Genomic DNA, 22,610 nt, shown 5'->3' with positions numbered 1-22,610 from the left:
CCCTTCACCTCCCTCTCCTCATTTTCAAGGTTATTTCCTGAAAGGTTTTCACTCTCCATTTTCATGCAAATCTGCTTTTGTGAGATGATACTCTGTTTTCCGAGAAAGTATTTTTATCATTTGAAGAAATACATTATCAAATGAGTGGTGACCTATGGATGACCCATATGCTTGGGATTTATCACCTCTTTCCTTGTACACACAGTATCTTTTACCTTGTATATGAAAATATCTTCTCTCTAATTTTGCCCCATACTACACAAAACAAGCTGATTTCTCTCCGTAGGCTCCATTCCTAACTAGGTGTCATCAGTCTTGATCTCTCCTTCCCTAGTGCCTCTGATATCTGCTGACCCAGAGACTATATATGTTGTGACTGCATCAAAATTATGTCTTTTGCTGACTATATGCCAAACAGAGTTGAATAACTGCTGAATTCAGAATGTGTCCTGCTTGAAATAGTAATTTAAGTTCTTATAAAGTGTGAAAGATCATGTGTGTTTATCAAGCTTCAAGGAACTTTGTCAGTGACTTTTTAAGTTATGCATGGTTGGAGAGAAAGGAGAAGGAGGGATACAGTAGAGGGAATAACTACATTAGAAAGGAATCTAGTTGTCCATTTCTAGAAAATTTATGCTCCATTAAGTATTCATTGTAGAAAAGACAATACATTTTTTGATGGCCTCATGCAAGGCTAGATCTCAAAATTTAAATTATACTGTGAAGTATGAGTTTTGGAAGATGATTTCACAAGTGAGTACCCTATACTGTGTGACAGTATGTAAAGGTAAATTCTGGTATGTAAAGGAAATTCTGGTACCAGAATTTCCTGGTATCATAATCTGGTACCAGACTGGTTTCAGTCTGACATAATTATCTTTTCTGAGGTGGAATTAAGATAGATATGAATAAATAGCAGAAAACTATTCCAGAGCTATGTAGAATGCACTTATTTTCTGTGGAAGATGATAGTAAAATACACAACTTCTTTGACAACAAACAGGAAAATGTGAAGTATAAAAGAAAGTACATCTCTGAGAAGACACAGTCAGTGTACCTTTGTGAGAAAAGCCATATATAGAGAGAGCCTTGCATACTGTCCTGGTGATAATGAGTGAACTATATTGGTAAAATACTTAATATTCCTTTTTAACAAAACACCTTTCAGCTGCTCAGAAAAAAAAAAAAGTGAAGGACTCTATCTAATGAGTAATTCTGAGGTGTTCTAGGTTTTTTTCATTGGTTTTATACTCTCTGTTAATGAAACATTTTTCCCCTTCAAATACTGCATTTAGAATATTATAAAGAAACATCATATTTAAGTATTGCAGAAAATTGTATTTCAGAGCATCCTAATTATTCATGGGTTGTTTTCCAATTTTACATCTTATGTCTAATTAAAATATATGTTCACTGTCTCTAACAAAATTGGAAGCACAGGCCTTTGTTTACCTCTCAACTATGGTCACCTAATTTTTAACTGACGACTCTAACCTGTCATACATTTAGCTATTAAGTATTTAGTCTTCCTAAGCTTGCTATTTCAAAACAAATTTTTGCTAGTTCCTGAAATTAATTTGTTTACTATGTAACTTGATTTCCTACATTATTTTTCATTGCTGAAAATGGCTACAGTCTGTTTAATTTTATCAATTTGACTCCAACATCAGTGTCAATGTTGTTACCATGAATTAGCATATCTACTTGCCTTATAACATCTTGAATTTAGCAATGAATTTTTCTTTCTATCTTGAATAGAAACCAAAATAATATAGTTTGTTATCAAACTAAAGAATTATTGATAATTTATATTACAGTTCCTTCAATGATCCTTTAGTGACAATAATTATCTTATTTATTTATTTATTTAGATATATTTATTTAGTTAATAATTGTGATTCCTTCAGTGCTAATTGTGACTCATTCTTTGCCTCATTTTGGGTTTATAATCACAGCATTTGCAAATCAAAGTTGGAGGTTTTTCCTTCTACTGTACAAAACAGGGCGTTTATGTGTGTGATATTTATATATACTTCACCTTTTGTCACTTTTTATGAGGCTAGTCTTATTTTCACTAGTACTGAGCTATGAGGATGAGAGAACATATGTCTCTCCATATGCACGTTAGAAAACTTCTCAGTGCATTTATTGGTGCTAGCTTCATGGCTGTAGGGAATGTCTGCTATATTTTATTTTTCCTCTAAGTGAGTCACACCGTTGTACATTTCAGTTTGCAAGATGCTTAAAGAGCCAAGAGCTGGTATATATTACAACATGATAACTTCCCATCTGGTCAATGACAGACAGTTGTTTTTTTTTTTTTTTTTCAATTCAGATACTCTAAAATATAATTTATTTCTATAGGAATTTAAAATATTATTCTTCATAAATCTAATTGATCCAACTTGTCACTTATCTTTTAGTTTGAAGACAATGAGTGACCTTATTAGATAGGATAACATGATATTAAAAGAAGTGAAAAAGAAAAAAAATTAAACTGGCCTGAATATTTTAACTGAATTAGTGAAGAGATGAGTTTGTTCTCAGCTATAACATTAATTCTAGTGTGAATATAGTAACTGTTTTAATTTTAACTTTAATTAATTAATTAATAAATTTAATTAATTCTAGTGTGAATATAGTAACTGTTTTAATTTTAACTTTAATTACTAACTACTGATTAGACTGTATATAGATTATATTTGCATTGGATTATATATATAGGACTAATCTTGAACATACAGAAATTAGGATAATTATTTTAAGAATGCAAAATCCTAATGTCTTAATGCAGTATGTATTTTAAATATGGAGAATTTACTTTGACTGCAAGTTCTACCAAGATTTAAACGTATATGTGTGTATATTTTTGATAAATAGTGCTTGAATCCACTATGTGCTAATATTCAAATATAATTGTAGAGTCAGTTCTACACTGTCGGCAAAATATATGAAGTACCAGATGGAAATCACAAAAGCAATACATAAGGTTTCCTGGCACAGACATTGCTTATGAAGTTAGAGGTATTTGCTTTAGTGTTAAAAGAGCAAAGGCTGAGGTTCCTTTACTAAAATTACTATTACAGTGGAGTTTTGTCATAATAGTGGGATGTAAGGGCCCTGCTGGAAGATGGTGGTATGGTTTTGTTAGGTGACTTCAAGGCTGCCCTGCAAGATATGTGACATACTGCTTTTTCTGGTAATGGAAACATAGATATGTGAGGGACTGCACTAGAGGAGTGTATCAGCTGACATTTTCTTTTCTAGGACTTGTAGGTTTGTGTTGAGTATATTATATAAATAGCAGCTTTGATTCAACAGTAAAATACTTGTGCAGTTAATCTATTTTATTCATGTGTGCATTCAAGCATATTTGGGAGGTAGCACACTTGGCTAAGTCAGAGCTTGTAAAAGCATGCAACTTAATGGAGAGGTACCCCTCTGTTAGAACTACCACATGAGCCCATTTTAGTTCTGTCCCAAAAATTATGTGTAAATGGCACATAAATTTTTTGAGCAGAGGCATATAAATACTTCTCTAGTCTGACAGAAAGATGTCAGATTGAAAACCTCCCTATGAAGAAGGTTTTAACTGATGCTGAAGTTGTTTTTTTTCATACTGGCAGGTAATATTTATACCTCCCAGTCAATGCATATGAAGTCCTTAAAATCATGCATGTAAAATGTACATGTGCATAAAAGTTTATGAGGTGTATAAAGTTTCAGTGTTATCAACTATTGTATAAACTTGTAGCCAAAAAAAATAATACAGCGGCTAAAAATCAGTTGAAATTTCATTTTAAAAGAATCTTCAAATTAATAAAAACTTACACATTAAAGAAAAAAAATTATCCACAATCCAATTTTGAAAACTTGTTTTTAAAAATGCTTCAAGAAAAAACTGCTAAATACCACAGGTGATAAACATTTGGCAGGACAGATTTGTTTGTTTATTTTTCATTTAACTGTAATATGAGTTCAGTGATTGGTGTTGGATTGGGCTGTGTTCAGAGTAAGCCCTGGAATAGTATTTGGAAATCTCAATTTTTGCAGAACATGGAAATCACAAACAGAAATTAAACTGCAATCTTTTTAAAAGCTAATGAATTTCTACTGTGCTTTCTCACTTCTCCCTGCTGGTGAAGCAGTAAACCAACCAATCTAATATTTCTTGTGGATTTCTCAGGACACTTAAGAATTGCTCAGCTTAAAGTGGAATTTTGCATCCCCTCTGAGCATTTTCACTGCCTTTTACTTAAGCGCTTTATACACTTCATCAAGGACAGACACTTCAGATCTCTTACTCAACAATTACTGCAATAATAAACTGAAAAATTATACCCTTACATTTATTCAACTGCAGGGAAAAAACCCTCCTTTTTGCATGGTAGAACAAAATAAATACTGTTCCATGAAAGAGATAAACACAGTTGCTTTGTATCAGATTTAACTGTGGCAGACAAAAAAATGTCAATTTGCTTTTAACTAGTTGAAATTAAGTGCAATTCTTTCTCTGAGCCGCCTTAAAGTAAGGAAGCATGAAAGCCTTTTCAGAGTAATCTGGGAGGAGTTGACACTTAAAGGATTTAGTGTTACATCTGCAATTTAAGGATATTAATTTCATAGATAAATAAACTATATTATTCTTCCTATCTTTGTCTTATATTTTGAAAGGACTCCATCAGCCGGAGAAATGGCAGCCCAAGGTCTTCTGAAGCTGCTTTTATCCCAGCCATACTGTAATTTGAATTTGCTTTTGGAAGCATTGCTACACCATGATTGTCTCTTAGTGAAAATTTTGCTGAGAGGCTCAAGTAAGTATTGATCTTGTCAATCCATATAAGAATATCAAACACAAATTCATTTTTTACTACTTAAATGCTGAAGGAAGGCTGACAACCATTTTGAGGGCTAAGTACCCATTTACTTACCAGTAGCACACTTCTTGAATGAGTAAAAAGATAGAAAAATCATTGCTTTTTAAGTGAGAATTAACACTCAACCAGTGTATTGATAATTTCAAAGCAAACTGCAATTTGATAAAATAGGCTGCTATCATAAAGGCAAAAGAGTCAAAATGTGTTTGAACTTTATGGAGTTTTGATACCAAAACTCCTGTACACAGGTTTTTAAAAGTGTGGATCAGTAGTCTAAAAGAACACTTTCAAAATTACATTTGAGCAGTGGAAAGCTTCTTAGATAATTTGTTGATATTATTATATACTTGTCGCTGTAGGCATTCTAGAATTACATATATATGCTTCTGCTTGTTAAGTCATTAATGCTATTTTGAAAGTAGAATAAATAAAAGAATATTTCTACAAATTTTTATTTGCATTCTGATGGTATTGAGTTTGAAGCAACAAACTTTATTACATCTTTCCGTTCGTAGTTTGCAGATTAAATGATCATATTGTTGAACAGCTTATGGTATAATCACCTTTTTGACTTAATTTTGCAGGAATATGGGAGTCTTGGTTTATTTATTTTTTTGGCAAGAAAATTCTTCCTATTTATCAAAAAACTATTAGGTCCACATAATATTTAATATATTTATATTTATATGTATTTATCTGTCAGTCTATCTATATATAACATGATTTAGTTCTGTCATTTTGAAATGGCCTAATATTTGTCAGGAGTACAACATCTTCATGCTGTGGTCACACATGTTATTGGGACCTGCAGTGCATACACTTGCCTACTCAAATACATGTCATCTTTTACAAAGGCTGACAAATGTTTGATCAGGGTCATAGCCTTGCCCCAGTGTTATCCAGTATTGAGTTTTACTATTTGTTTAAATTATTACAGGTAATAAGTGACAGAATGTATTAGTCTATTGACTGACCAACCTCTTAAGCTTTAGGGAAATCCATGTGACTTTGAATTACAAAATGTGTTATTTACACGGGCTTTATTCATATAACTTCAATATTGGAATTAATAAACTTCCAGTTCAGATAAAGATAACATCTGTGATGATCCATATAATCTAAATTAATTTCAATGGGGTTAATTGTCTAATGACAAAAAATATGTATTCCTTATTCCTTTTCCTATACAGCTTAGTATACCATAGTTTTTGAGCAATTTGCCCTAGTGATAACAAAACTCCCTGGTATTCAATTACATAAGAATTTTTTAAGAAGGGAAAGCTTTTTCACATGTTTTACATTCAGTCTTTCCTTTTGCTTTTAAAAACAGGCCAGAAGGCAAAAAATCTTAGGTATTGATGAATTTTCCTGTATTGTTTTAACACTTTGGGATGCTCAAAGTAAACATCATTCAAACACATTAAATTTCATTGTAGTCCCATTGTTCTCATGATTGTACCATGGGAGGTTCAGAAGGAATGTATATTCTCCATCATAGCAAGGAGTACTTGCTTGCTTACACTGTTGGGAATGCCAAAGATTTTTCAGTAGAAAGAGTATTTGTAGAGAGGCTATGTATGCATGATTCATGTTGCTAAATATTATAAGAAGGATATCATATTTGTTAAAGCTATTAAAGCTCCATGTATATAATTATATACTATCTGGACAGGAGAATAATATATAATATAATATATAATATATATAATATAAAGGTAATAAATCACGATTTTCAGAACTGAACCATTTATTTGTCTTCAGTGCACATGGCTACAGCATAGAGGCAATTTTGAAAAAAAAATAGTTGAAAAATTTGATTTGCGTATTTGACCTCTGTAACAAGCTACGAGTCTAAATAACCTAGGTGTTTTAAATTACAGTGCCATATAATCCCAGAATTTTTTTCTATAGGTCCAACATCCAGAAACTTTGTTCAAGACATGTTCTTGAGTAAGTAAAGGCTCTAAGGTCTGTGCTATGGCTTTGCATAGAGAAATAGTGAAGGCTACCGTGTTAATTTTCTGACAAAATAAATTATTTTGCAGTTTACTTGGCAGATTTTTTTAACCAATACTGCCTTATCATTAATGGATATGAAATAGAAGTGGATTATTTTGATAAGCAACAAATAATAGAGGAAAAAAGGAAGTGGTGCATGTATAAAATAAGTAGCTGAATCCAGCAGATGCTGACATGAAAATGTGAAGGATGTAAGTGAATTCTGAGAATTTCTGCTAGATTTGTACTAAATACACATCATGCCACTGGAACAGTCTGTGACTTCTATTTTGATAATAATTTCCAGGAATCAGGAGTTTTTCTTTGCACAACAAAGCAAACAGCAATAGCTTTATTGGATTGCATTGGCTCAACACAGGATTAATATGTGTCAGAGGGGACCCCACCAGACAGTAGACACCTGGCCACTTATGAATAGCAGATAAGACAGTGGTCACTAAGAAATTGTCACTGGGAAATTGTCAACAAGGCACATTCTAGACCTTCAGTCAGTCCCTGGGTCTCATATATTTGTTTGAGAAGAGATAGTAGTATCAAGTTGATGACGAACAACAGAAAATGCAATATATTGCTTTTTAATCTTCAAAAGAATCTTACTCATTACCATTAAAACTTGAGACTCCAGTTGTTACAGAAATTTAATTTGTCTTTCTGCAAACAACCTTAAAGTGAATATTAGCATGCGGAGATGAACTGTAAGAAATCTGCTTTCACAGCAAGACCAGGCTGTTGCCAGTTTCACCTAATGTTTTTGGCTTGCACAATATTTATTTGAAAGACTACTAGAAGATAGTATTGTTTAGTCTGTACATCTCATCCTAGATTATATTCTCAGCCCCACTAAAATTTTGAAATAAGAATTGATAGTAACATTTACAAATACTCTGTAATAAGTCTAAGGCTGCAAATCTGAAATTGGACCCAAATAAATGTGATTTGCTTCAAAAAGAGGTCAATTACCTTGCACACATAAGAAGGCTGGAGGAGGGAAGATTTCCACCAAGAAAATATAATTGTGTAGTGCATCATTAGACATCTTTCTAGACACTAATAGATATGAAGAGTTTTCTAAGACTGGTTTTTTTGTTACCCATTTTCTGGGAAGAGAACTTGGAAATGTATTTGTAGAACTAGAATTTTTTTTCCCCACTCCAATTCTTTGCTCTCTTTGAAACAGTTCTCTGACTGCCACGATGTATAATGTGTCATTTTAAGGTTAATTTTAAATACTAATTAATTTTTAATCAAACTTAATTAATTACATTGTAGGCACATAATATTAAATAGCACTGTTTTTTTGTGGGCTACCCTAAAAGTACAGTAAAAAGGAGTAACTTCACCAATTGACCTCATTTAGGAGACTTAACTATATTAGTGGCAGTAATGAGTTATTACAGAAGAAAATGTACATGCCTTACATGGATTACCAACTCCGTCAAAACTCTGACATTGTTAAAATCTGTAACAATTTGACACTTTTATTTCAAGTTCTTGAGGGTCATTCTTTTTTCTTGTACTTTCATTATACTTTGTTGTACTTCACTGTACTTCCTTCTAATGACTCGTTGGATTTAATAATCCTGTCATGGTCTATCACATAAGTGAAAAAAACTAGCAACCATTCTAGTCCCATGGCTCAACCACACACCATTTTGGGAAGAGTAGTCTTGCAGAACCCAATAAGGAGAAAACTGGGAGAGGTGAGAACATTGACAGGTCTGAGTGGCAGGAGCTCTCATGGTAAACAACTTGGAGCAAACCACTGTGAGGGGAAAAACAGGGGAGTACAAGGAACAAACCTAACATTAATAAAATCCCTAACTAAATCAACCCAACCTACAACAATGTAGTACTTGAAATCTTAGCAAAACTCCCCTAGAATTTGGTTAAATTAATTTAAAAAATAAATATTTACCATAATAGAGTCAAAGTTCATTTCAGATTTTCATCTCACGATTTGAACTGCTTTTTCTGCTTTGATGGTTAGTTCCTTATGGATGGTTAGTCATACATATCCCTGGTTTGAGTGAATAAGTGGAATCCATTTGATTCTTCACTTAGAAGCATCTGGAATTGAAAACAATGTATGTCAGCTCACTCAGCTCATAGGAAAAAGAAAGCTGATTAAAAAACTGTCTTATTGCTGATCTGCCTGCTGCCTTGGGGGAAAAAACGCCACATATTGTTGGTTATGAAACCAGTGATCATGTTTTTCAGCTTTCTACATCCTCTGTTTCTGCTAAGGTTGCATGCTACCTAGATTGAATGATTTACAGTAATGGATGAATTAGGCTGTAGGAATTCAGAAGAGAGTGAAATGAGATTTTTTTTTGATTCTCAAGTCATTCAAAGACGGGTTGAAAGCAATGATTTTCCATTATGGTAGATTTTGAAGACTGCTATCTTTATCCTCCACAGGTTGCTAAAGGTAAAGACAACCAAACTGGCAGAAAGCGATGACATTTTATAGTATAATTTTATCTAAATACTTTTTACAGAAACCACTGTTTTTGCAAAATTTAAATTAAGAGTATTTAAACTAAGAAAATTTCAATTAAGAGTATTTAACAGGTTATGGCTCTGGTTCTCACAGTTGGAAGCATATTTCACAAACAGGTGGAAAGCTCAGGTCTTCAACATTAGCACAAGTCAAAGTCATTGAATTGCACTGATTCCTGGAGTTTTAAACACATCCTGATGTGTTATATGCGGGAGATTGTGTTATGATGATTGTCAGAAATATTTGTAAATATTTGTAAGAAGTTATCACTTAACTCTATGAGAATCACTAATTGTCTTTAAAATCTATATCTTCACAGGCCTGAGATTTTGTTTTGTGGAATTGTTTTATTCTGAGTTTCATCTTACACTGAAAAACAAAGCCGGCACACTTTGGGGAATATGGAGCTGCTAATTTTCTTAGTTTTTTTATATCTAAATATGATTTTATTGTTTCATATGACTATTATATAAGGAAGAGGAGTTAAGCAGTAATAGATTTTTGACTGTGATTCTGCAGTTTAGATCTTAATCTACTGATTAATCTTCAGTAAATAATAAATTTACAATTACAATAAATTTCAATTTAATTTTTCATTAAATAGGCATATTCCATAGTTTGAAAAAATGCTTAAGTCTCTTTTTTTATTGGCTACACATAATTCAGGAAGACAGTCAACTGTCATTAGGCAGAGAAAGATCAGATTTCAGTATTGTGTTATTGTTTGAAATATTATTTAGATACACTTTGCAGTTTGTTTTGAATAATACTATCCATTACTGAGACCTTAAATTGCTTGGAAATTATTGGAACTATGTTTTTGTTTATTTTGAAGGTAATCAAGCATTAAATTGTGATGAACAAAGTTCTCTCTTGGAACCGGAAAATAACAAAGAGCCTACTCTGATTGAAACAATCTTCACAGTATTGTCTTACTGCACTTTATCACCCAAATCTCTTGGTATTGCTTTTGAGTCCTACATGGAAAAAGAGCTGCTGTGGAACTGCTTATACAATATGACAGGTTTTTATTAATTTATTAATTTATTAATAAGCATTTCAAATCTGATATTAAATGTTCATTTTCAGACATGTAGTGAGTATTATTTTTACCATAATAAATCAGGTGAAAGTATGTTAGCTTACTTCAAAATTATAGTGTTTTTGAAGGGTTTTGTGCAGTCAGGCCATGGTAGGAGTGGTTAAAATTTTGAAGAATGCAGAGGTTCCAGAGCAATGTTGTTGACCAGGAGTCTGATGACCTTAAGTGTTTGCCTTACCAGCAGACTGGCTGCAGAATGTTTTTGTAGGTCTCTACCAGTAGAGATTCTTCATCTCTAAGCATTCAGCAGCTCCAGACCTTTTCCACAATTTAAAAGTACAGAAGCATGGAAGAACAGTGGGAAAAGAGAAGGAAAGACTTCTACTGAGGGAGAAATAATCTGATAAGCACTTAGTCTCTACTGTCAACAGGCGCTCAGCCTCTTAATTTTCTGTTGAGGAGGAGAGCTGGCCTCACAATTAGAACAACTAATTCTATCCCCAAGGAAATGCAATGTTCAACCAGAAAAGAGAGGTGAGGTTTAGAAGGGTGATATTGCAAATTATGGATTAAAAGCTCAAAAGAAGAGGACGAAAATGGGAGAATGCAGGAGGGGAAATAGAATTATGAGCCTCACAAAACAGAAAACAATGATAAAAGTGCTCAGATACTTCTCAGAGAAAAAATGGGATTGCAAAAAGTAGAAGTTTAACAGGTAAGAGGAAGAAAAACAGAGAAGTGATGCATGGAAGCTTCCAGAAAGACCATGATTAGATCAGCAAAAAGTAGAGGGAAGCAAAAATATGAGCAAAGGATCTAAAGATCTAACGTATCAAAACATCTCCTGAAATGCTCTGCAACACTCTGCCTGACAATTGCAGCTCCATGACAATGGAGAAACTGCCATTTGCTGTGGTATTAAGAATGTGGAGAAGATTGATACTTCTTGTAATGTCAATAACTGTATTTAGGATGGTGTGTTTTGAACATGCAATCTCTGATGACATGCTGTGTTTCTGTTGATGACCGTTATTTGTACGTATTTTTGTTTCCAAAATACCTTTATTTTCCTTTACTGTCTTTGGAATAGCAGTTTGGGTATCTAATAAGTGCAACTTCATTAATACTTTCAAGACAAGAAAGTAGAAAAAAGGTGTATCTGTTTGCCTCATTGATGCCTAACAAGTACTTAAATATTTTCCGTATAAAAAGGAAGACATCAATCACCTTAAATAGAATTTTTATAAATATATCTGTGGAGAAATGAGAATGAAGGAAATAAATTGATTCTTTTTGTACTGTATTAAGATGGTACCAAGATGGCATATGTTTTGCATTATACTCTTTCTTAATTTGTAACAGACCAATAGGTCTAATTTATTATAACATAATGTTAATTTTTTTTTCCATAAGAATTCTGAAAACACTTTCTGAAAAAGATTTACACAACACTTACTGAATAGTTAATATTTCTTCCTTCTGAAGTTTCTAGTTGTGGTGAGTCGGAGCCAGAAGTTATCAGATGCTTGAAGTTGACTTTGATTAATTCAGTGAAGGGTATAGTGAAACAGATAATTTCTTTGATGCATTCATGGGAGGCGACAGAAAACTATGGAACATACCAGCACAAGCAAATAGTTCCTGAAGTTTTACTGAAAACTGTTCCAAAGGAATGGAATTACACTCCTCGGGAAATGAAGAGAAAAGAATCTGGGAAATGTAGGTGAAATTTACACATAATATTTATATATGTTACAATACATCCTGAAACCTTCTCATAAGAACTTTTAAGTCCTTTACTCCAAAACTGGGCAAATTTTGTAAGTGTTGTAGCTTTACAATGAACAAACTATTTCCAAACATCCTGTGGTCTTTGGGGTGTTTTCACAATACTTTCCATTAAAATTCAGTTATTCTTTCTTGAGGCTTACACCCATACATATACAAACAAGGTTTTGAAAATAATCAGTATTGTAATACTGAAAATAATAGTACTGGAGATGTTTCCAGCATCTGGCAGTAGTCAGATGGTATTCAAAACAAAGTGAAGAATAATGCCTATACTTTGGCCTCAATGGCTGTAAACAGTTTTCCTTTTCATTATCATCTTTTCATTCAGGACTGTCATATACCCCAACTTTACAATACAGCGATTTATGCTTGAATAAAAAGAGCACTGAAACTGTTGTGGAATATGCTGCTGCTTGGTTGTTTAAACAAGTTATTAAAGGAAGAAAGAAATAATAGAGAACAGGAGGTGTTTTGAAGGTGATTAGATGTAAAGCTGATTTCTGATACGTATTTTCACAGCCCACAGTGCCTAAAGCATCTGTCATTTCAGGTTGTGGTTCCAAAGGCTAACTTTTGGAAACATTTAATGATAAGTTATTGCCACCAAAATATCACCTGATTATTTTCAGTACTGTAGTGTACTGTGGCATGGAGTTTTGAGTATGTAGATTGTGGCCAAGCCAGAGCTTCAAACCTTTTTTTTTTTTCTTTTCATACATCTTCACTGCACTCTCATTTTAATCTAGAACTTTTGTATCGCTATTTTCACCTAATTGCTATGTGTGAACTTATATGTAAACTGAGAGGTAAGACTCTAGGCTTCAAGACAATTTAAATTTGTATTTGTGATATCTAGAACAGATATGGTTTCTTCTTTTAATGAAAGAAAAACATTTGGAATGCAGGTGCAATAACGCAGTCTTCTTGAATTGTTTGGAGATTGGTGCTTTTTTAAATCTTGACACCTTCTGGTATATTTTTCATTTTACATATGTCTTGGGTTTTGAGCAGCACAATTTATCTGTAGTTGCCTTTATAGCTACTTTTATTATCTTTAAAATGCAGTGCTATCTAATGTTTATATGAAAGATGATAAACTGAAGTTTTGTCATTTTGAACATAGAAAGGGATTGATAAGAAACTAGAGATTATAAATGTATGTAATATTCTGATACACTTAACACAATGCTTCAGCTGTGAAATTGAAAAAATACTACAATTTTGAAGACAACGTTCTACCATTCTGAATACCTGAGTACTGTCTTTCTCATGAATCCTGTAATAACTGTGCACAGCAGGACTAATTGTTAAGAGAGTCACAGTCTAAATTTTAAATTTTCTGCTTTTAATTCATGCAATTGTTTAGGTTTTGTGGGATTTATGTGCAGAAAGCATAATACAAATGAAACTACATTGTTGAGTACTTAAGCTTTTTACCCATTTTCAGCACAAAAGAAAGTTAGAGTTTATTATACAACACTCAGAAGCAGTTAGAGCTATACTGTTAATGTTAATAATATCATCTTTTCTTTCTATTTTTAAGGCTTCACAAGGCTTGCAGCTCAAGCAGTATCTATTGTAATCAGCAAGTTACCTACAGTGATTGCATGTTTGCCTCCCCCAATTAAATACTTCTTTTTTCTGGCTGAGAGAAAAATGTCAAGAAACTTTGCTGAATTGAAGAAAGCTGGTCTGCTTGTCTGGAACTTGATTGTAATTATATGTCGGATATTTGAGGATGGAAATACTGCAGAATTTTTAACAGGTGCAACACTTGACAGATGGAGCAAAGAAAAACTCAGTTTAGTTCGTGTGTGCTTAGAAAGTATTATGGGAAAACAGAAAAGTGGTCCTAAGCAAGTGACCCAGAAGATTATACAAAGCATTGAGCAGCAAAGACCAAACTGGATTGAAAGCCAGTTGCTGAAGGCAAGAAAATTGAGCATAGACTGGTAAGAACATAGTATTTTTCAAATGCTATTACTTGCTCTTTATTTTACTGGATTGTTGGTATATTTATGGCTACTGCTCAATTTTAAGGAAAAGAGAGGAGCAGTGATCTTACATGAAACAGATTAGTCCTTAATATTGATATACCATGGGTTTGTAATTTAATTGCTGAAATACTAAAATCTGGTTGTTTCATCAGAACAGTGTGTTCATAGTACTACGAGATTTCATATTATCTTGATGAGCCAAAAATATGGACAAGTCTATTGTTATATCTTTCAAAATGTGATCAGGTACTAAATATATTTATAATTTAATTTTACTGTGGTGATTAAGAGGAACTGTGAGAAGTTTTCAGTGTTCATTTGTGAATAAAAAGTAAGCATACTTTATTCTAAAACATATCAAACCCTTAGGCAAATAGGGTATAGCAAAGCAGGACAAGAATAATTTCCTGCTGTGCCTTTCTGAGAAAATACCAATTTTTCCTTCAGATTTGACATTAAGATCTTTACAGTGATTTTTCAAAGAGTACTTGTCAGTGTTTGTAGTCCAGTTTGTAGTCCAGTCTGTTTTAATGTTGAGTCATATATCAGTCTGTAAAAATGCCATTCATCAACTTTGCAATATTAGATTGATTGGAATAACATCACTTACTGAATTAAATTGTAACTGCTGAAAGTAAGATTGCTGGTTTTTTTCAATGAGTATTCTTGAAGGTTGCAGTTTTTACTGTCATGTCAGGATTTGTCCCTATAAACAAAGGATACAGTGATTGTAGGTTGGAATCAGTGATACCACTGAACAGGTTTTCATGCAGTGCTTTAAGGGAGAGTGTCTTGTTTCTATGAGTAGTCAGTTAATGTGGGTATCAGTAAGCAGTAATAATGTTACACAAACACTCAGTGACACTGACCTTTGTTATCTTTGCATTTCCATTGAATTCTAATTTACAAGACCTAATCCAATGATTAAAAGATTGAAGCCAGATGCCAGTGACTGACAGCGTTGTAGAATAAATAAGCATAATAATAATTTTGCGCATCTTCAGAAACTGAGATTTTTAAGTTAAAATACTACTGTATTTTCTTTTGTAAAATACAACAAAAATACTGTGTTACATGTTAGGTATCCGATTGTTGAAAGTAAACACAGGAAAATGTTTCTGTATATCTACAGTGTCAACCAAAGAGAGGACTAGCTTGTGACTAGGCCTGGTAATTTAAGCTTAGGAGAATGAAGAATACATTGCCTGCTCTCCAAGTGAGCAGTTATTTGATACATTTATGAAGTTGACTCCCCTGACTTCAGTTGCATTTCTGCAATAGAAATATAATATGAATGTTGTTTTTCCACTTTTCATTCAAATATTATGAATCAATATCTGTGGGAAAAATGATCCAGTTTATAAATACCTGAGATATGAAATCTAGAGATAAATGTTATTATAAATGCAAATTACAAAATTAATATATTAGAGCTGAAATTCAAATATTGAATTAAAGTAAGTAGCAGCCACCTAATTACTAAACAAGCAATCTTTCAAGAAGAAATGTATGATATTCATGAATGAAATTACTATATTGTAATTATATACTATGTACTGTATTGGTGCTATGTAACCATTCAATAATCAAATTATTTTCTGATTTAGTTGGATGCATGTGCATATATGTATACATATTTATAAATGTTTATAGACATAAACATAACAATAGATACACATGAAAGAAAAAAACCCTATGAATTTCAAAAATTTATTTATTCAAAAATTTATCTACGCAGCCATAAAAACATTTTTGGAGTGTAGTGGGTTTTTGTAAGTAAAATTCTTGCTTGATTTTGTGTTATGTTGTTATTATCAGGATTGTTATTTACATTAAAAGTTTAAATAATATATATTAACTTAATTTTAAAGAATTTTAAAGAATTTAAAAGAATTAAAGAATATATATTAACTTAATTTTAAAGAATTAACTTAATTTTAAAGAATTCTTAATTAAAGAAATAATATATATTAACTTAATTTTAAAGAATATAATTTTTAAAGAAAGTTATAACCTTCATTGAAAGGTTCAGAAAACAGCAAAGGGTCTTTGCCTGTCTTGTGTACTTCCTGGAAGTATTACTATTCATTAAAATAACCTTTACTTTATGGTAGTACTAGAGCTGCAAACAGTCACATTAGATTCTGAAAAACACACATCCTAGGAAGAAAAGAAATGTCTGTCTTTGCAAAGTAATTTGTCGAATTGAAGATTATTGTTTTTCATCATGGTGACCCTGACCTTGCTGGCTGGATGCATATACAGATTAAGATGAATGCAGTTATTCCTTGGCTGAGGTCTGCCTCTCTCAGGGCACATTCTTGCTAATGACATGATTGATAGGCAGTCCCAAATCCAGAAAGGAAATCATTAATCATAGTGCTGCCTGAATCCAATCATCTGCTTCACCTGCACAGTAGCGGGTAGTAAAGAACACAATTTGGGTGTTGGCACTGATACATTCCTTTGTCAGAGGTTCTTAGCTTTTTCAATGTTAGTTGCTAAGAATTTTGACAAGAAATTCAGGTTGTATCTATACGTGGCATCAAATATCAGCCTTAAGTGTGCTTTAATTTAAAGATCAATTTCTTTGAAACTTTTCTGTAAAGTACAACATAATAACATAGTATCACTTACATTCAGCAAAGAACAAAATTATAGCATATATTTTGAAACTATTTGCTCTGTAGGACATTCTGAAACTGCATGTGGAAGCAATATAAGCTTTAATGTCCAGCAGCTGTGAAGCATTTCAGAGAGCCTGTAGGTCAAACAGCAGCTTTCAGAAGGACTGACTTTGTAACCATGGCACACTTTCAACAGTAAACTGCAACCACAGTGGTTTTGTTTTCAGGTTTTTTGGAATTTTTTTGATGTTTTGTTTTTTGTTTTATTTCTAAATGAATACAATACTGATTTTTTTTTTAATTAATTGAGAATTTTTCTTTGGTTTATTTTAAATTAATCCAACAGTGCCTGTAGAAAGGACAATATATTCTTGTTAATCTTTCGAGTTCACGTCAACATACACGTCAAATACCTGTGCTGCAGCTCTAGTATTTGAGGAAAATTTTAGTACTTCTTTCTTAGACTTCATTGGTAGCAATACTAAGATAGTAACTTGTGGCTGTATGCAGAGAGTCTGACAATGATCAGAGATTTGAATGCACAATTGTGGAGGCATTTGGGAATGTCACTTTCAGATTTTTGTTGGTAGAAGTTTCACACAAATATAAAAAACACCCCAAGGAACGGTATAGGACAAAAAATGCAACAAGTGGCAAATAGGTGCCTTTTAAATGGTTAACAACATACCAGTGGAAAGAAAACTACTTCAATTTAAAACTTCTAACCTATACTTAGAGTAATGGCTACCTTTCTGACATGTTAATTAGGTTTTAATATGTGCTGTGACAGGCAAAGAAAAATGTACAAGAGATCGAATATAAATGCCATTTCTAGTACCAAAGATACTTCTCTAGGGGAAACGAAAATATTTGCTACTTCTATATCCTTAAAGAGTGTTTTATGTGTTCATCTTTCCAATTAAGGTGATTAAAATTAGTATAATACTGTTATTTAACACGTGATATGTGAGACATATATGTAAAACAACATATGTCTAAGTCAAGTACTTCCAGGATTTTTTGAACATGTAGTTCTAGCTGAGTTAATATTAATATTTTGCTCTTTATAAATTTAACTTAGGACTGTATCTTTTCTATCTTCTAGTGCCTCAGTCACAGTTAAAGGTGCAACATTAGAGGAAGGAGGTATTGCACTTGGATTCACTGAGCATAATATAAACATGATGGTCCTGGATATCTGCCACAAACCAGGTGGTAGTGAGTACCTGAGGCAAATTTATCACATCATCCGGCTCAATGAGGTAGGGAAACGGCCTTTCCACAAACCAATTAGATGTGTACTGGCCTGGGGCAACATCTGCTGGCAGCTAAGTGTTAGTCAAGGAGGTGATAATAGTTCTTAAAATGAATACAGAATTCTATATTGTATTTTGATGGAATCCATTCAGTTTAGGCTTTTATGCATTTCTACAGAAAAGATTGTGTTCTAGGAAACACTGTAGATTTTATTTAGGAACTTACACAGTAGTATGGCTCATAAGTTTCATATTGTAGATGATAGATTCATTTTAGGAGTCTAAGCACAGTAAAAAAAAAAAAGAAATCAAGGAAGTATGTTGATGAATTGACTTACAAAGGTAAAATTACACTTGGTTAATTAATATTTTGATTTAAGCAAACAAGCAACACGTATGGCTGTACTGAGGAAGTAAATGAAATCTTGCTCAATTTAGACAACTCTGTTCAGACAAAGTGCTTTTAAAATTGCAAGAAAAAAAATCAGATTTATTTGCTGCATATGTAATTTTGGCAATGTAAAAGAATAATCACATTATTTCTCAGGCTGTTCTAAATTGCCTCAAGTTACCAAAAGCATTCTGATTTTATTCACTGAAATACACATAGGTTTGTTTAAATTGTACAACAGCACAACTTCATTTAGAAAGTTCTGGTTTTAGCTTTAATTATTAAATTTCTTGAATACATGAGTAGGTGCTGTTAAGACCCTTGCAAGTTTACAGAAGTGTTTATAATAAAATACAAAATTATGCAAATATAGGCAGAGGCCAGGATTATTCTTCTGAAAAAACTGGTAGCAGAAAACCCTGACTTAGAGAGCTATGCCTATAGGAAGGCCATAGAGAGCATCTTAGTACTCACACTGTGCTTCTGAAAATAGAATCCAACTGTTTAGTTCCTAAGTATAAGCTTAAAAACAACCTTTATGAGTCTGCCTTTGGAAGTATCAGAGGCAATGCAAGCATATATGTAGAGATGGCAACCTTATATTAGTACAGTACAGAATTGTTATAAGTAAAAATTAATTGAGCCAAATTTAACATTTAATAAAACCAGATTTTTATTACGCGACCAAAATTCGGTCTGAGATAGCCACTATCCAATCAAAAAGGTCAGTGCCGAGCCTGGGTATCGGCGCTGGGTGAGACACAGGTCTGACCGCTACAGCAGACGGTCCTCTTTGTTTCACACCAACTGTCCCATCCAAGCGGTTTTTATACAGTTTTTCCTGCCAGAGGCAGAGTCCCTTTTCTTCCTTTCAGGACTTCACATATTCATGTGGAGTTCTTTCTCTGGGAAGAGCTGAACAAAAACATGACCAGGGAGTGATGAACATCCGTGATTGCATTCCCAGAATCGGTATTGAGATGTACCTCACTGATGGCTCCGGCTATCTCAATCTCAGATATTTATCATGTCCCGGCTGTTCCTCAGATCACCTTGGAAAACGACCCATCTCCGGGCTGGCCACGCTCATTTGTTTGTAAATGAGATTCTCCTTCCTCTTGTCCAGGTGGTTTCGGCAGTGTGATGCAATCCCCGACATTGACTTGTGCGCTTAAAAATCTTTTATAAGAATGTTTATCACCAGCATAATATATATAAGATATATATATTATTTTATACACAGGAATTATTCCATTACACAGAATCTTTTCAAGTTTCAGTTTCCTGAACAATTAACTGGTTTAGGAAGTGAAGTGAAAATTATTACTGTAATAAACAAAACTTCACCTGGAGCACATTCAAGATTAGTCTTGTATAAAGGAGTGTGGAAAAGACCACCGAAAATAGCATGTAGTCCAGTACTTAGGACAGTTACCTAGGGGACAGCATATGCAAGCTCAAATCTTTATACTCCCTAGTTTATACAAGGGAATTGAATCTGCATCTCCCATATCTGAGCTAATTCCCCAAACCTCCATACCATTATTTATCAGCATGGAATTCCTTATTTTTCCCCTGTTGGAGTTTTACCATGTAGAAATAGTAGTAAAAATGCATTCTGTAGCTTTTAGGGTCAAAAATAGAATCATACTGTAGCTGAAGGAATAAAATGCACATGCTGGGTTTTGGAGAGCCTGATCTAAGATCTGACTCCTGTGAGTATTTGGTTATTTATACAAAGTGGAACAGCTCCAATAGGAGGTATGAGGCTAAGAGAACTAGGGGGAAAAGGTACTTCAGCCTGACTTTCCACATCCCAGGTGTCTCTTCTTGAATTTCTGCAGCTAATAAGACCCTTTTAAAAATAAAACATTCCTCAGTGGAAAAAACTATATTGTCTAAGAAAAGAAGAAGAAGAGAAATCCTGTTACAGAAGGTTTTAACTGTATTACTTTCAATTGCCTTTTAAACCACTATAAAACATTTTAATGCTTAGCATGGTATTATGATTATGCACTTTTAAATATTTTTTTTTCAAAATCTAAATTATGTTTTATGTGCCTGCTTACCAAGAAATAGATTTGATTGTCTATTCAAAGGTCCATTCTTTTGTTTAGATTCCTTGGAATGTCAAAGGATTGTATTCTTAAAATAAGTTTAGAGATCTTTATGCTGCACTGCTTAGTAATCATGTGTAAAAACAAAATTAAGAGACAGAAAATTGTTGTTCTTAGTAATATTCCTTAGAAAAGGAGGTGAAAAGGGATATAGATTATTGGAAGCTGCATTTGACAATAGAGATTTTAACAGTTACTACAGTACTTAAAACAGCTTACAGCCCTTCATGTGTTTGCCAAAAATAATAATAATTTTTTAAAAAAATTTTTAGTAATGACAACCAAAGAGATGACTCTTCTGAGCTGTCAGGCTCAATAATATTCTGTATACTTGGTTTGATGCCCAGTCAGTGTACTGAGGGTATAGTTCACATGTTTACTGATGTGATTTCATATTTTCACATTTTGAAACACAACCCTTTCAGAGCCTACAATATTTACTATACCAAAGGACATCTTAATGTAATATATTCACCATTGTTGAATAATCTCTTCATGAAGACCAAATCCACAGTATTCTATTAAAGACAGAAAAATACCTTTACTGAGGTCAGCTGTATACCACTTGAATTTTTCCAACCCTGGCAAGCAGGTGTTACTGAAATTGGTCAAAATCTCCTTCCTTACACTACTGTAGCATTAAGAAGCAGGCATTCTTTATTACAGTGCCAGATGCTGCAAGGATATCTCCACCAGAATTGTGCATGTCAGGTACAGAAAAGCTCCTGCCTTATATACTGAATTTTACATACATATTCATTGATTTTCCCCAAACGAACCATACATATAATCATCAGTTCCTGGAGACCCATAATATGTTTCCCTCCCCCCCCCCCCCCCCCCGCCCCCCACCCAGCTTTGCACATGCATTCATCTTTCCCAGGGGTCCCTCTGGTGGTCTCTGGTGGTCCCAGATCCCAAAGTTACCTGTTCAGTGAACTGGTGTTGCTTTCTGAAAAGGGAGCTGAGATGGCATACCCAAGCTGGTTCATTATTTTGTTAATGTTTAACATGATCCTACCGAATACATATTGTGCCATTCTGTAGAACTACTGGTTTTGCAAAATAAGCATTGTGTTTTCCCACCAGCTGAGCAAATAGTTCTTCATCAGGCGACACATGGACAGCTATTTCCAGTATTGCTTCTGAAAAAGTAACACAGTCTGTTTCTGCTCTGTCTGTTACATCCAAAGGGCTAGGTTGCTTTAGTCTACAGATTTTGTAAAAATGTGTACATGGAAGGCAGTACATTTATGAAAATTTGGTAGATGTACAGAAATAGCTTTTAAATAACCTTCTTCACCATGGCTCTGAAATCTTTGTTAGGGCATAAAGTAGAAAATGAGTGAATGGGGAAATAAAAATCCAGATATTTTTGAAAAAGTGAGTAAAAATAGCTAAAAGAGGGTATGTTTTCACAGGTGCTTTGTGATATTGTTTTAAGGAGAAAAAAGGTCAATTTGGTTTTCTTCATTTGGTTGGTTGGGGTTTTTTTCCTTACACTAAGACAATTTTGTGATTCTCTTGGTCAGACATGACATTTGATTGCAACCAGCAGACAGTCCTTCTCTTTCTCCTGTCCTTGTGATTTTCCACTCATAGCCCCCACCTTTGTACTAGTACTAGAAATCATGTGGCTTGTTTATCTGGATGAAACCTTTTTTTCCTCTGGCTGATTTCACAACATATGCTAGTGCCAACTCAAGAGAGAAACAGCTGCAGTCTGTGTGGCCTGAAACTGAATTTGTCCCTTTCAGGTCAGGCCATAATTGGGTAAGTTTAAAGAGATGATGAAATTCTTCCTTTAGAAAGACCTAGTGAGAGGCACAGGATGCCTTGGCAGGTAGTTTGCCTGTTATTCCATCTCAGTAGTACTGCAAATAAGAGGAGCATTTACATCCACCCATCCTAATGACTCATCTTGAGTACTTGCTCCATGTAATGGACTTCGTTTTAATAACAATAAACTGTTTAATCACAGTAGTTATTCTAG

At 33.5% G+C, this 22,610-nt stretch overlaps 1 protein-coding gene across 5 annotated transcripts in view; it reads left to right on the top strand.

Moving 5' to 3' along the window:
• KIAA0825 (KIAA0825 ortholog) overlaps positions 1-22,610 on the top strand; it is a 248,950-nt gene that overhangs the window by 97,774 nt on the left and 128,566 nt on the right. For all 5 annotated transcript variants that reach the window (XM_054003603.1, XM_054003607.1, XM_054003606.1 and 2 more), the window contains 5 exons: positions 4,675-4,814; positions 10,232-10,420; positions 11,924-12,157; positions 13,773-14,181; positions 17,959-18,115. In XM_054003603.1, coding sequence (XP_053859578.1) covers positions 4,675-4,814; positions 10,232-10,420; positions 11,924-12,157; positions 13,773-14,181; positions 17,959-18,115 — 1,129 coding nt within the window. The remainder of the gene's footprint in view (positions 1-4,674; positions 4,815-10,231; positions 10,421-11,923; positions 12,158-13,772; positions 14,182-17,958; positions 18,116-22,610) is intronic.

Source organism: Vidua macroura, chromosome Z (genome assembly GCF_024509145.1).
Source record: "Vidua macroura isolate BioBank_ID:100142 chromosome Z, ASM2450914v1, whole genome shotgun sequence".
Classification (NCBI taxonomy): domain Eukaryota; kingdom Metazoa; phylum Chordata; class Aves; order Passeriformes; family Viduidae; genus Vidua; species Vidua macroura.
The sequence above is the reverse complement of the archived record's forward strand: the minus strand, read 5'-3'. Positions and strand labels throughout refer to the sequence as shown.